Raw genomic sequence first — 12,549 nt, forward strand, 5'->3', positions numbered from 1 at the left:
TTCCCCTCTCCCCCGTGAGAGGCCACCAGACATCCCTCCCTCTGCAGTTGTCAGCGGTGGACCAGGCTTGTCCCCGACACTTTTTGCAGTTCAGGTCTGGGACTTGACTTCAGGCTTGTCTTGGAGTGGGAGCCCTAGTTTTGGGGAACACCGGCCTATAGAGCACAAGTCTGGGGCACAGTCCCCAGAAGCAAGGCCAGGTAGAGACTGGAAAGGTCTCCCATGGTGTTCTCTGTATTCAGTTTACAGGGCAGTGTCCTTGCCGGGAAGGGTTTGGTGGCCTGACGTGCAGTTCTGCAGCCATTCGTCAGTGTCCTGACAGGACCTATGGAGACGTGACCACGGGGTGCCGAGGTAGGTGCTTAACTATGTGGCCAGATGGCAGGCATGTAGAGGGGTGGAGTGTATGAGGCGCTTGGCGGAGGGCCTTGACATGGTTGAGCCTCCTGTACTGAAAGCCTGGGCAGCCCAAGGTGTATCTACACTTGAAGACTGCCTGGCCTCCTTGTGCCTGGATCAGGTTAGCAAAGATGGTCCTCACACTCCAGGAGGGGCCTTGCCTGAGAGAGTGGCCAGCAGCAATGGATAAAATGGGTCTTGAGGGGGACTGGCGTGTTTCCCTGGAGGGCTTATATGTCAGCAATGGCATGGGACTAGAATCTAATAGCCAACATTGGTCCCGGCTGTGCCTTGCAGGGCCTGAGCAACCTGCTCTCCTTCCACACTTCTTCCTCTGACGGGGGAGGTGCCATGAACTGACCACTTCTGCGCCTCAGAAGCAGGAAATCAGAGGGTGAATGCACAGTGGGTGTGCTGATCAACTGGGTTCCCATGCATGTAAATGTGTAACTCAGAACATGCCTGGCATGCGGTGGGGCAGAGGACAAGCTTTCTGTCAGTCACTGTCAAGGCTGGCTTTTGGCTCCAGCTGCCGTCATCTGCCTTCCCACTTCACTTAAGCAGACCCAGTGTTTTCATCCTCACCAAGCTCCTTCCTCTTCCTGGCGCCCCCCACCCCCAGCCTCTGAGTGTCATTTTTTCCCCCTGCTGTAGCCTGTGACTGCGACTTCAGAGGAACTGAGGGTCCTGGCTGTGACAAAGCCTCAGGCCGCTGCCTCTGCCGCCCTGGCTTGATGGGGCCCCGCTGTGACCAGTGCCAGCGAGGCTACTGCAACCACTACCCAGTATGCGTGGCCTGCCACTCTTGCTTCCAGACCTATGACACGGATCTCCAGGAGCAGGCTCGGCGCCTTGGCAGTCTCCGTAATGCCACCGAAGGCCTGTGGGCGGGGACAGGTCGGGAGGACCATGGCCTGGCCTCTCGGTTGCTAGACGCCAACAGCAAGATTGAGCAGATCAGACAGATCCTAGGTGACACTTCTGTCACAGAGCAGGATGTGGCTCAGGTGACAAATGCCATCTTGTCTATCAGGTAGGTCCTTTTCCTGCTAAGCTGTTGGAGGAATCCTGCCAGTGGATTTGGGTGAGGACCATGCTGGTTCATTCCAGCCCACGGGGCATTTCTGCACGCATCCAGTCTGTGGAGGTGGAGTGGCAGCATTGCTTCCATGCAGAGACAGGCACAGATGTAGTGAGCTATGCAGGCATGGACCCAGAGCCTGAGCCCAGTGTTCCTCCTGAGCCTGCACTGCCAATGGGATAGTCAGCCCCGGATTAGTCACCTTGGCAGAGGGCACCCAAGAGACAGGGCACTAAAAATATCTCTGAATTTGTCTTTAGAATGGAAGCAGTCCCACCCACACCCCCTCCTACCAGCAGAGGCGCCTTCTTCGGGCGCTCAAGTTCTGGGAGCTTCTATAATTAGCTTGTGTTCCCTGAGTATTGGTGGATGGATGGTGCCAATCCCAAAAAGAATAAGAAAGAGGCAGTGTTACTCATGGGGGTGTTCAGATATCCTGGGAAGTATGGGGTTTGGGGCCTCTATGGATGAGCTTCAGCTTGTTGGAATGAGTTGTGTGTGTGTGTGTGTGTACGCACATGAGTGTGCAGGTACATGTGTACACAGAGGCCATAGCAGGATGCTGGGTGTCTCCTGGTGTCACCGTATGATGTAGTGCCTTGAGACAGGGTCTCCCGTTGGCCCCAAGGCTCACTGTTCATGCCTGGCTTTCAGTGTATGCACTGAAGATCTGAACTCAGGTCTTTATCTTTGCAGACCGAGCTTTCTTACCCACTAAGCTATCTCCCAGCCCTTTCAAATAGGCTTTTCAGTACCTAATAGGATCCAAGTATTGTGCAAGTAACCAGGGACATTAAAATATTAAGACACGGTCTTCACATGCCAAAGGCTGACTAGGACACCTGCCCTGTAAATGGTGATGTGGGGTACATAGGGTACGTGAGGGAGCTAAGACTCTCGTAGGGGTGGGGGTGGGCCGTGGCAGTCTTCACAGGGGAAGGCTATATGACCTACATCTCTAGGCAACTAGTCCCAGGTGGTCATCCTAGGAGTGTGCTGTGTTTCTGTAGGCCCTGCAGCGGTGTGCTATGCCCAAGCAAGGTTGTATGGTAGAGATGTGTACCACAGAAAATGTGACAGTGTGTCAGAGAGCATGAGGCGTGAGGACAGAGCGCCTCTGGCTCCTAAGCTCAGGACCCAGGGCCTGGAGTGGCTCCCGAGCCTCTGCTGGATAGGAGTGGCCGATCCACATGCAGTGGGATTGGAGCTCTGCGGGGGAGGGCTGAGCCGCAGAGTGGGAGCCATTCCAAACATAAGGTGAGAGATGAAGTTAGCCCAGGGATGCAGCAGGGTGGTTCTCTTCACCGAAGCCAGGAGCAGCTAGGGCACAGAGGAGAAGGAGGTGAGCACCATGTCATGCTGACAGAAGTCAAGGAGGGAGCTTTCACAGCGCCACCTGCAGAGATGTGGGTACGCTGTGCCCTGGCTCTAGCTTGTCCCAGCCAAGGCTAGGTAGAATTTTCATTGGTATGTGGACTCCCAGCCCCTCATTGCCCCCATACCCTTGTGGAAGGTCTCTCCCCCAGCAGCCTGCTTGGTAACAGCCTCTCCCTGTCTCAGCAAATATCCTTCTGTCTCAGGCGGACTCTTCAGGGCCTGCCGCTGGACCTACCCTTACAGGAGGAGATGGAGCCCTTCTCTGGGGACCTGGCCAATCTGGACAGAAGCTTCCACCGCCTCCTCCTTATGTACCAGAGCAAGAAGGAGCAATTTGAGAAGCTTAGCAGTGCAGACCCTTCAGGTGAGGACAGGGGCACTGGTTACTCCCCCCTTCCCCCCTCCCCAGGGTTATAAGGTCCCTACCCAAGGCCTCCAACCCTCTTCCTCAGGAGCCTTCCGCGTGCTGACCACAGCTTACGAGCAGTCCTCCCGGGCTGCGCAGCAGGTGTCCGACAGTTCCAGCCTGCTGGGCCAGCTGAGGGACAGCCGCAAGGAGGTTGAGGGGCTGGAGAGGCAGGCTGGGAGAGGAGGAGCCAGAGGAGCCCAGCTGGCGGCCCTGCGCCTGGAGATGGCTTCGCTGCCTGACTTGGCGCCCACCATCAACAAGGTGACTGAGAACGAGAGCCCTCATACCTGGAGTCTGTCCCATTCAGAACCTACCAGGGACTCCTTCCCAGGTCCCTGCTGTGTGCACCCTCCAGGGTTGCCAAGGAAGCGTGGTTCTGGTTGCCATGGAGATGTGTGGCAGTGTAGTGTCAGAAGGGCGTGGTTATGGAGGTCCCTCTTTGACACCCTCATCTCTCTACAGCTCTGTGGCAGCTCTAGGCAGACAGCCTGCACCCCAGGGATGTGCCCTGGAGAGCTGTGTCCCCAGGACAATGGTACAGTCTGTGGCTCTCACTGCAGGGGAGCCCTGCCCAGAGCCAGAGGAGCCTTCCACATGGCAGGGCAGGTAGCCGAGCAGCTACGGGGCTTCAACTCCCAGCTCCAGCAGACCAGGATGATGGTAGGTCTCACGAAGTACGGGAGTAAGTGTCACAGGGAGCTCACATTTTATACTTAGGAGGGTGAAGCCCAGAGACCTCATGTGACGTGTCCTCCGATGCCTCACAGCAAGTGTCAAGTAAAATTTGGAGCCGATCTCTTGGGCTTTCTCTTAAAGTCTGACATGAATACCATTGGCAGATGGCATTGGTTCCAAGTACCAAGAAGAGGGTGCCTCTCGGATTCCTTGCGAGGTCCCAAAAAGCTCCTTGGAGGCATTGTCCCTTTCTGACCCATGCTGTGTTTCAGATCAGGGCAGCTGAGGAAGCGGCATCAAGGGTCCAATCAGATGCCCAGCGCCTTGAGACTCAGGTGAGCACCAGCCGCTTGCAGATGGAGGAAGATGTCCAGCGCACAAGGCTCCTCATCCAGCAGGTCCGGGGCTTCCTCACGGGTGAGCTGGCCCTCCCTGCGGGTGCTCTGGCTCCGGTCTTCCCCTCATTAGCCCACCGCTGCCTCCTCACCATGCCTGCTGCCCTCTCACTTGGCCCTCTCTCCTGTCTGGTTTTGGGCTATTGATTTTGTCACCCTCCTGCCCTTCCTCCAACTTCCCCACCTTGTTGGATGAACACGGGGTCCTTTCTTGACTTCTGTCCATCTCCTCCCTGTGGCTTTATGTTTCTCTTTCCCTTACCCACTGTATATCTTTGAACTTGTCAAGCCCTTGCCTGCTGCAGGGTCCTTCAGTGACCCTTGCTGGCCTGGGATAAATGGTTCCAAGGCTACAGTGTTCAGCGCCACCTCCCCAGAGAGGCTTTTTGCAGTCTCTTTGTACTCCTCCTCCCCTTTCTCATTCATCCCTCCACTCAGAAGTGGTTGTACAGTCCACTATGAGTGTGCCTCTAGGAGAGCAAGATGTGTGTGTGTGTGTGTGTGTGAATAAAAAAGCGAACTCTCTTCTTCGGTGGTCTAGGGGCCTCAAGGGACTTGACTTGGGCAAGGCTGCTTCTCTTGGCCTTATCCTTCCCTTGAGAGTGGGGTTGGTAGTACCCCACAAGTTTACTCAGAGGACTGAGTAACTGCTGTAAAATGTGCCTTGACAAATTAAAGGTGCCTCTGGAGCATGAGTTCATATTGTTAGCGCTCAGGTCCCTGGCAGGACTTTGCTGGGCTGGAAGCCTGGTTGATATGAGTCGAGAGCTACGCTCAACAAGCAGTGGCTCATGCTACCACTGCAGTGTATTTCACCCCGGTTAGGGCACAGCTGTCTCCTGAGTGTGGACAGCTGTACGTGCATGGAGCAGTAGACGGTACTCAAGTCCAGGAGGGGTCCACACAGCCCTGTGAGCACGCTATGGCAGTTTAGGCAAAGACGCCTGACACATAAGGACTAAAGGACAACCAAGTTTGGGGCTTGAGGCTGAGTAGCCATCTTGTGTTTACGTGAGCCTGGCCGGGCTCAGGCTGGGAGGGGCTGACTTTTTCCTCTGTGTAGCTTGGGCTCAGCCCCTGGGAGCAGGCAAGCAAGAGCTTCCAGGCCTTTCCTCCCTTTCAGCTCAAGTCAGGGCCTGTGGTGAGTACAGGGGTAGAGGGGAGGATGGGCCTGAGAGAGACTTGACTGTGGGTGGGACCCCAAAAGAGCTCTTGCAGGCACCACTTGGTGAACTGTAGTCTGCAGACCCATGGCAGGAGGTCCTAGTCTCAGCTGCTACTACGAGGGGAGCGAGCGGCAGGCCTGTGGAGGAGGGAGGAGCGTGCCTTTGCAGGTGGAGTTAGAGGAAGTTCTCAGCTGGGGCTTGTGGAGTGGTTGCTAAGTATAGGCCGCATTCGAAGGCCTTTGTATTGCATCCCTAGCCCAGACACCATGGCTGAGTCTTGCTATTACCTCCACTTCCCATGTGAGGAATGCACAGCAGTTAAGCAACTTGCCTGAGGGTGTCCAGCTGCGGGCGGTGCTGACACACGCGCATGCACACCCCCCCCACACACACACACTCAAGTGGCTCCTTTTGATATTTTTTCCCTCACTGTATTCTTTCTCTTCCACTGCCTCTTCTGACCTGACTAATTTCCATTTCCCCTCTAAGATGTCTCTCAGGTTGGCCAGCCCTCTAGGAAGCTTCCCTGGCTCTGGGGAGGTGGCCCTACCCCTAGCCCAGTGCATACCCAGGGTGATGCTTCATCTTTTATGTATCTCTTGCTCCCACTACATTCTGAGTTCCACAAGGGCTGGGGTAGACTCCGGCTGGATCTTTGCCTCAACTGTGCGTGCTGAGCATGCTGATGCTTACCGAGCCTACTCTGCCTCAGAAGGTTACAGACGGAGTGCGCTGTGCAAAACACAGGAAGTACCTAATTTGGACGGGGCTGTGTTCCTGGTGGGGAGCTTTCTGAGAAAGATGTCCATCCGGCCCCATTCGGACAGCAGGGCGCTGGGCTCCAGGAGGGTGGCATCTCCGTGGCCAGGATTCCCCAGGGAATGCAGCTGCACCCTGGGCTCCTGTGGTGTGCTGTGGCATAGCATGGGACATCCTGTCTCCTTTCTCCCTGAAAGGCCCTTCTACCTGGTGTGGAGAGGAGGCAGAGATGGGACCTATGTCACCTGCTGTCTGTGAAGAGAGGCTGGTCTCAGAACCCCAGAGGAGTTCAGGCCAGGATAAACTATCTGGGGGCGGTAGATGCTTCTTTGCAGAGTAATATCTGTAAAAGCAGCTGAGAGATAAGAAGGCATCACCTCTGCACGTCTCTCTTCGGTCTCTCTCTGAGACACTTTGTAAAAACTCTTGCTAACCGGTGGTGGTGGTGGTGGTGGTGGTGGTGGTGGTGGTGGTGGTGTGTGTGGTCACTCAGGGCATTTCTCAGGTCAGGAAACTGAACCCAGGTAGCCTGAACAGTGAAGAGCAAGTTCCCTTTCAGTCTTTCATGTACCTCACAAATGCAAAGGATCTCCAAATGCCTAGCCTGAGCTGGGGTCTGGGGCACAAATGGGACAAAATCCAGTCCCTATTTTCAGAGGTTTCAAACTGAGGGGGTGTGGGAGGGGAAGAGAGAGACAAAGTAGTAAGGTGAATGTTCTCATGGGGTGGGGGGGGCATGCTGTGTGCTGGGGGGAAAGACGCTAGGAATGCTGGTTCCAGATTCCATTGCCTGTGGTGACAGTGGTATTTCAGGAAAAAGTGGTAGTCCTTTCCCTCCTTTGCAGCGATGAGCGCTTGGGCCTGAAGAGGGAGGGCGTGCAGGGAAGGGGGTCTTACTGCCGAGGAAGCAGTTCCAATTCCTGGCCGCTCCCTCCAATTTGGAGCTGATTGTGTGTATGCTGCCAGCTGCTTGGCACCACCTCCTCCTCCAAGCCCACAGCTTCCTGTGGCACCAGACACTTAGCTGCCACAGCTGTGCCCACATCCCTCACCTCCCCCCCACTCCCAGCCCAGTAGAATACAAGGCAAGAATGCTGGAGCTGGTTCACTACCACCATCTGAGAAAGGCGCCTGGGTTTGGCCAGGAGGAGCAGGGCTCTTGGGGAAACAATACAGAGGGGCTACAGCAACATCCCCGGGAGTGGTACCTAGCCTGGCGGGGGAGGGGGGGGCGGGAAGAGGAAGGCTGCTGATCCTGGAGGAGCTGAGGAGGGGGAGGGGGGGCGGGAAGAGGAAGGCTGCTGATCCTGGAGGAGCCTGGCGGGGGAGGGGGGGCGGGAAGAGGAAGGCTGCTGATCCTGGAGGAGCCTGGCGGAGCCTGGCGGGGGAGGGGGGGCGGGAAGAGGAAGGCTGCTGATCCTGGAGGAGCCTGGTGGGGGAGGGGGGGCGGGAAGAGGAAGGCTGCTGATCCTGGAGGAGCCTGGCGGGGGAGGGGGGGCGGGAAGAGGAAGGCTGCTGATCCTGGAGGAGCCTGGCGGGGGAGGGGGGGCGGGAAGAGGAAGGCTGCTGATCCTGGAGGAGCTGAGGAAGGGGAGGGGGGGCGGGAAGAGGAAGGCTGCTGATCCTGGAGGAGCCTGGCGGGGGAGGGGGGGCGGGAAGAGGAAGGCTGCTGATCCTGGAGGAGCCTGGCGGGGGGAGAGGGGGCGGGAAGAGGAAGGCTGCTGATCCTGGAGGAGCTGAGGAGGGGCGGGGCTCCAATATGATATCTTGCTTGGCTGTCTTCCAGACCCTGACACAGATGCAGCCACCATCCAAGAGGTCAGTGAGGCAGTACTGGCTCTCTGGCTGCCCACTGACTCTGCCACAGTGCTGCGCAAGATGAAAGAGATCCAGGCTATCGCTGCCAGGCTCCCCAATGTGGACCTGGTGCTGTCCCAGACTAAGCAGGACATCGCGCGGGCCCACAGGCTCCGGGCTGAGGCTGAGGCGGCCAGGTACGGCCACTGGCCCCAGTGCCTTCCCTATGGCATTGGGCTTGTGTTTGCCTCCCAACTCTGTGGCTGGGAGAGAGGTACAGGTGCTGTAACAGGAGAGGGCCTTGCCACGGCCAGGGAAGCCAGGCCATCTGCAGGGCCAAGGCTACATTTGCATTCGCATGACCCCGTACTTGTGTCCAGAGAGTGTGCTTACCTGCCGTGTCCCCTGGGTGGGTCTTGTGCGGAGAGAGCTAAGGCTTCTCTTGTCTAATACAGGTCAAGAACCCTGGAAACCTCCCACTACCACTGTGTGAGAAAGGTGCCGAGGTTTGGTCAGGAGGAGCAGGGCTAAGAAGGATGTTCTCCAGGCCTGGTGTGTGACCTGAGCTCATATCTGTTCATCTGCCAACCACTTACTTATTCTCTCTCTTCTTCCTTTGCTCAGAAACCGGGCCCAGGCTGTGGAAGGGCAGGTTGACGATGTGGCCGGGAACCTCCGGCAGGGTGCCGTGGCTCTCCAGGAAGCTCAGGACACGATGCAGGGCACTGGCCGCTCTCTCCGGCTCATCCAGGAGAGGGTTGCTGAGGTCAGGCCACTGGGGCTCCCCGCCTTTGGGAATGGATAGGTCTAGATGCAAGACTGAAGGTGCCAGAGTGTGGCCTGGTTAGGTACAACACTGGAGGTCTTGCCTAGTCTCTGAGTTGCACTGGGGATGAAGTGAGTGGAGATGGTGGAGGACAAAGCTCGGGTACCACTCGGCTGGTAGCCTGGAGTCAAGGTGCCATGGTCGGGAAGGCTTTCCTTCCCGAAGATAGGAGAATGGGGCCCCTTGATGCCTGTGAGACCCAACATGAACCCTGATCTCTTTGCCTTTCCACACAGGTCCAGCAGGTCCTGGTGCCAGCTGAAAGGCTGGTGACAGGTATGAAGGAGCAGATGAGTGGATTCTGGGCACGGATGGAAGAATTCCGCCGCCGGGCCCAGGAGGAGCAGGCCCAGGCAATGCAGGCCCAGCAGCTTGCAGAGGGTGCCAGCAAGCAGGCACTGAGTGCCCAGGAGGTACAAAGAGGACCGAGCCATTGCAGCCACACAGAACCAAAGAGAGGCTCCTGAGCAGTAGAAGTCTTATACGACCATGCAGGGCAGAGGCAGAATGGCTCAGTCATTACCAAGCATTGCCTGTGTCTGAATCTAGCCACCCCTGCTGCTCTGGGTAGCTGGCTCAAAACACAAGGAATGACCAAGATACTCTGTTTATGAACGAGGTAATGGCCTATGCCCAGGCCCAAGTTCATGTCCACAATGCGTTTCTTGGTACCCACTTTGGAGCTCATCTCTTGAGTCTCCAGCCTGGTGAGATATTCATGGCTTGGACGGACACCCTGGGCTCCGTCCTACTCAGAACCAGGACAAAGAAGTCAAAGAGCCATTTCAGTGTCTCAGGTAGTACCACTTGCTGTGCCCAGGTCAGGCACATGGAACCCTGGTCCAATGACAAAGCTGCTAGCGTACCTTGATATTAGCCTGCCATTTTGTGCCAGGCAGGTAAGCTGAGTCTTGACACACCAGGAGGGAAGGAAACTTTACGATATCCTCTGGGACTCAGTGATAGGGCAAGGCATTAAAGGCAAACCCAGGCCTCGGGGATATGGAAGGCCGTGTGCTGACTTGGCTGATGACGGTTAGCCACTGGCATTTAGGACTTTAGCTTATGTTCATGGTGACATTGAGAATGGCCTACATTTCCCAGGGCTTTGAGAGACTCAAGCGAAAGTATACAGAGTTGAAGGACCAGCTGGGTCAGAGTCCGACGCTGGGTGAGCAAGGCAGTCAGATTCTGAGCATCAAGACGGAGGCTGAGGAGCTTTTTGAGGAGACCACGAAAATGATGGACAAAATGAAAGGTGAGCAGGAGCCAGGGACATGGAGTGGCCGTGCAGGACTTCTTTAAAAATTTCAAATTATATATATTTTTGTGTGTGTGTATGTGTGCACATATGTACGAGTGGAGGTCAAAGAACACCTTGGAGGAGGTGGCTATCTCCTTCCATTTTGTAGGTTCTAGGGATCAAATTCAGGTTTGGCAGCATGTGCCTTTATCCACTGAGCCATCTCACTAGCACATCCCACCTGGTACGCCTAAAACTTACTCTTGTTGGAGCCAAGCCAGCAGAGCTAAGGGAACGAGAGCAGCCAACACGTACTGAGCAGCTAGCACATGGGCTGAGGCTGCAGGAGTGCTGAGATGTGCAGGTGACATGGCCCAGCCCAGAGAAGCTCACAGCCCAGCTGGGGCCTCTTCTCCTGCTACCCTAGAAGTGCATGCTTTGCTGTTTAGTGACACACACGTGTGTGATAAGGACACGGATCTCTAGGGCCTCAGAGGACAATCAATGCCAGAGAGAGACATTCAGAGAGATAAGAGCTGAGGAAGGGAGGAGCTGGAGGGTGGTGTGGGACCTTAGGGTGATGGATGACGGGGTGAGGAGGAAGAGCGCTGTTCTGAGGGTGGGACTGGCCTCACACCCAGAAGGAGAGAGGAAGGTAGGTGAGGAATCTGAGGAGACAGTAGCATGGCTCCTCACTGCCCCTGCAGCTAGGGTAGGCACGGATGGAGTAGTGAGCTGATGAGGCCATCAGAGGGTTAGAGACATGGGGACGTAACCGTAATAGCCTTGGAAAGGAGGAGTTCCTAGGAACTTGTCCATCTACAGATATGATGGTGAGGCTGGTGAACTGGCGTGTCCAGCAAAGGCCATACACACCATTCCTCTGAATTTCAATGAAAACAGTTGGCAAAAATCTCATTTATAGCCAGACAGACACTGTAGAAGGTATTGTGGTGAACCGGTGAGAGGCTGTGGCCATACACCCCAGAGGAGAGGTGGATGCTGGCTCAGCACATGTCCTGGCCTTGCCCAGAAATACTGTGTATGCAGATAACAGTTTGTTTATTATATCTGGAGATGGCAGATAATACACCAGCAAACACAGTCACTGGCTAGGAAACTTCAAAAGCCTAAAACAGTGGGCGGAACCAGCTGGGTGAAATTATATGGGAGGGAGAGTTACCTCGGCCCGTTTGGTGTGGGCGAGGCTTCTCTGTGGATGGCTCATGTCGCCGGAAACATTTTGTAACTGGTGAGTGGTGGCAAGCACAAGCTGCTACTCACGTGAAAGGGACTCAAGAGTTCTGAGTCACTGCGAGTTGCTCTAAGTCAGCAGTGCCTTGCTCACTGCTGGAAGCCTTGACAAACAGGAGGCAACAGCTCGAGGGTGACAGTGAAGGAGCTGTGAGTCCCAGAAGATCCCATGAGGGTCCCATGCAGGAAAACCCTACCAACCAGATACACGCCTGCTCCCTGCTGTGGTGCTGGGCCTTTTCTGGGACCAGGCCACACCAGGTGCTAACTCAGGTTACTGTCACCATATCCTGAGTGTCTGTCAGTCTGAAATCCTGTGTAGAGGCTCTCTGGCTGCATGTCAGCCCAGGGCAGGCCTGTTGCACTCTGTTGGCGAGGGTGAGGGCTACCTCATCTTCAGAAAGAGTACCAATTGATAGAGGGACAGAATGGCAACTGTAGGCAGGGTAGGCAGTGGGGAGGGGTGCTGTAGCAGCTGAAAACTGAGGTATTTGTCTTGGATGTCAAGTCATAGAAGTGTGCAGTACTGTCCCACAGGAGCACAGTAGACAGGCTCCTACTGGCCAGGGGATAGACCTAGGGCGGCCGTGTGGGAGGAAGCAAGACGTGGTCAGATTTGTGCTTCATGAGGAGATGACTTTGGACGTAGCTGGGTTGGCCAATGCTGCCCTACCCCCTCTCCTGGCAAAGTCCAGGCCATCATGATATAGTAGAGGGGTCTCCCACCTGGGGAACCTCTGAGGGTTTCAGACCTTGTGTGTTATCTGGGATGTGCTGGGGTGGGAAGCAACTACTTTTCCCTAGAGTGATATTTTAGGGAGAGAAAATGGTGAAAGATCTAAGCCAGCTGGCCAGCGTCCATTTGAAGGTCACTGGTAAGATTCAGGGGTCCACATACCTAACTTGGTTGATAATCTTGGGGTCAGCACCGTCCCTTATTACCCTGGGATAGCCAGAGAGCCTGGAGTGGAGGACGGGGGCAGGCAAAGGGAAGTCTGAGAGTGGGGTTGGGCCTGGGCCTGCCAGGCTTTGCTTGGAGTGGGATGGGGCTGGAGAGGTGGTGGTGGGTGAGAACTGTCTGCCTCAGTGGTTGACTGCACCCAGCGGAGACTCTCCTGACCCTACTGTCTCCAGGCTGGGGGAGGGGCAGGACCCTGGCCAGGAGTCC

At 55.9% G+C, this 12,549-nt stretch overlaps 1 protein-coding gene across 1 annotated transcript in view; it reads left to right on the forward strand.

The window, feature by feature from the left end:
• Lamb3 (laminin subunit beta 3) overlaps positions 1-12,549 on the forward strand; it is a 42,836-nt gene that overhangs the window by 30,068 nt on the left and 219 nt on the right. Inside the window, exons 13-22 of the mRNA XM_051148169.1 lie at positions 243-354; positions 1,054-1,432; positions 3,061-3,221; positions 3,310-3,527; positions 3,729-3,926; positions 4,214-4,358; positions 8,048-8,255; positions 8,683-8,824; positions 9,121-9,297; positions 9,989-10,142. Of these exons, the coding sequence (XP_051004126.1) occupies positions 243-354; positions 1,054-1,432; positions 3,061-3,221; positions 3,310-3,527; positions 3,729-3,926; positions 4,214-4,358; positions 8,048-8,255; positions 8,683-8,824; positions 9,121-9,297; positions 9,989-10,142 (1,894 nt within the window). The remainder of the gene's footprint in view (positions 1-242; positions 355-1,053; positions 1,433-3,060; positions 3,222-3,309; positions 3,528-3,728; positions 3,927-4,213; positions 4,359-8,047; positions 8,256-8,682; positions 8,825-9,120; positions 9,298-9,988; positions 10,143-12,549) is intronic.

The sequence above is a fragment of the Acomys russatus genome, chromosome 6 (assembly GCF_903995435.1).
Source record: "Acomys russatus chromosome 6, mAcoRus1.1, whole genome shotgun sequence".
NCBI lineage: Eukaryota > Metazoa > Chordata > Mammalia > Rodentia > Muridae > Acomys > Acomys russatus.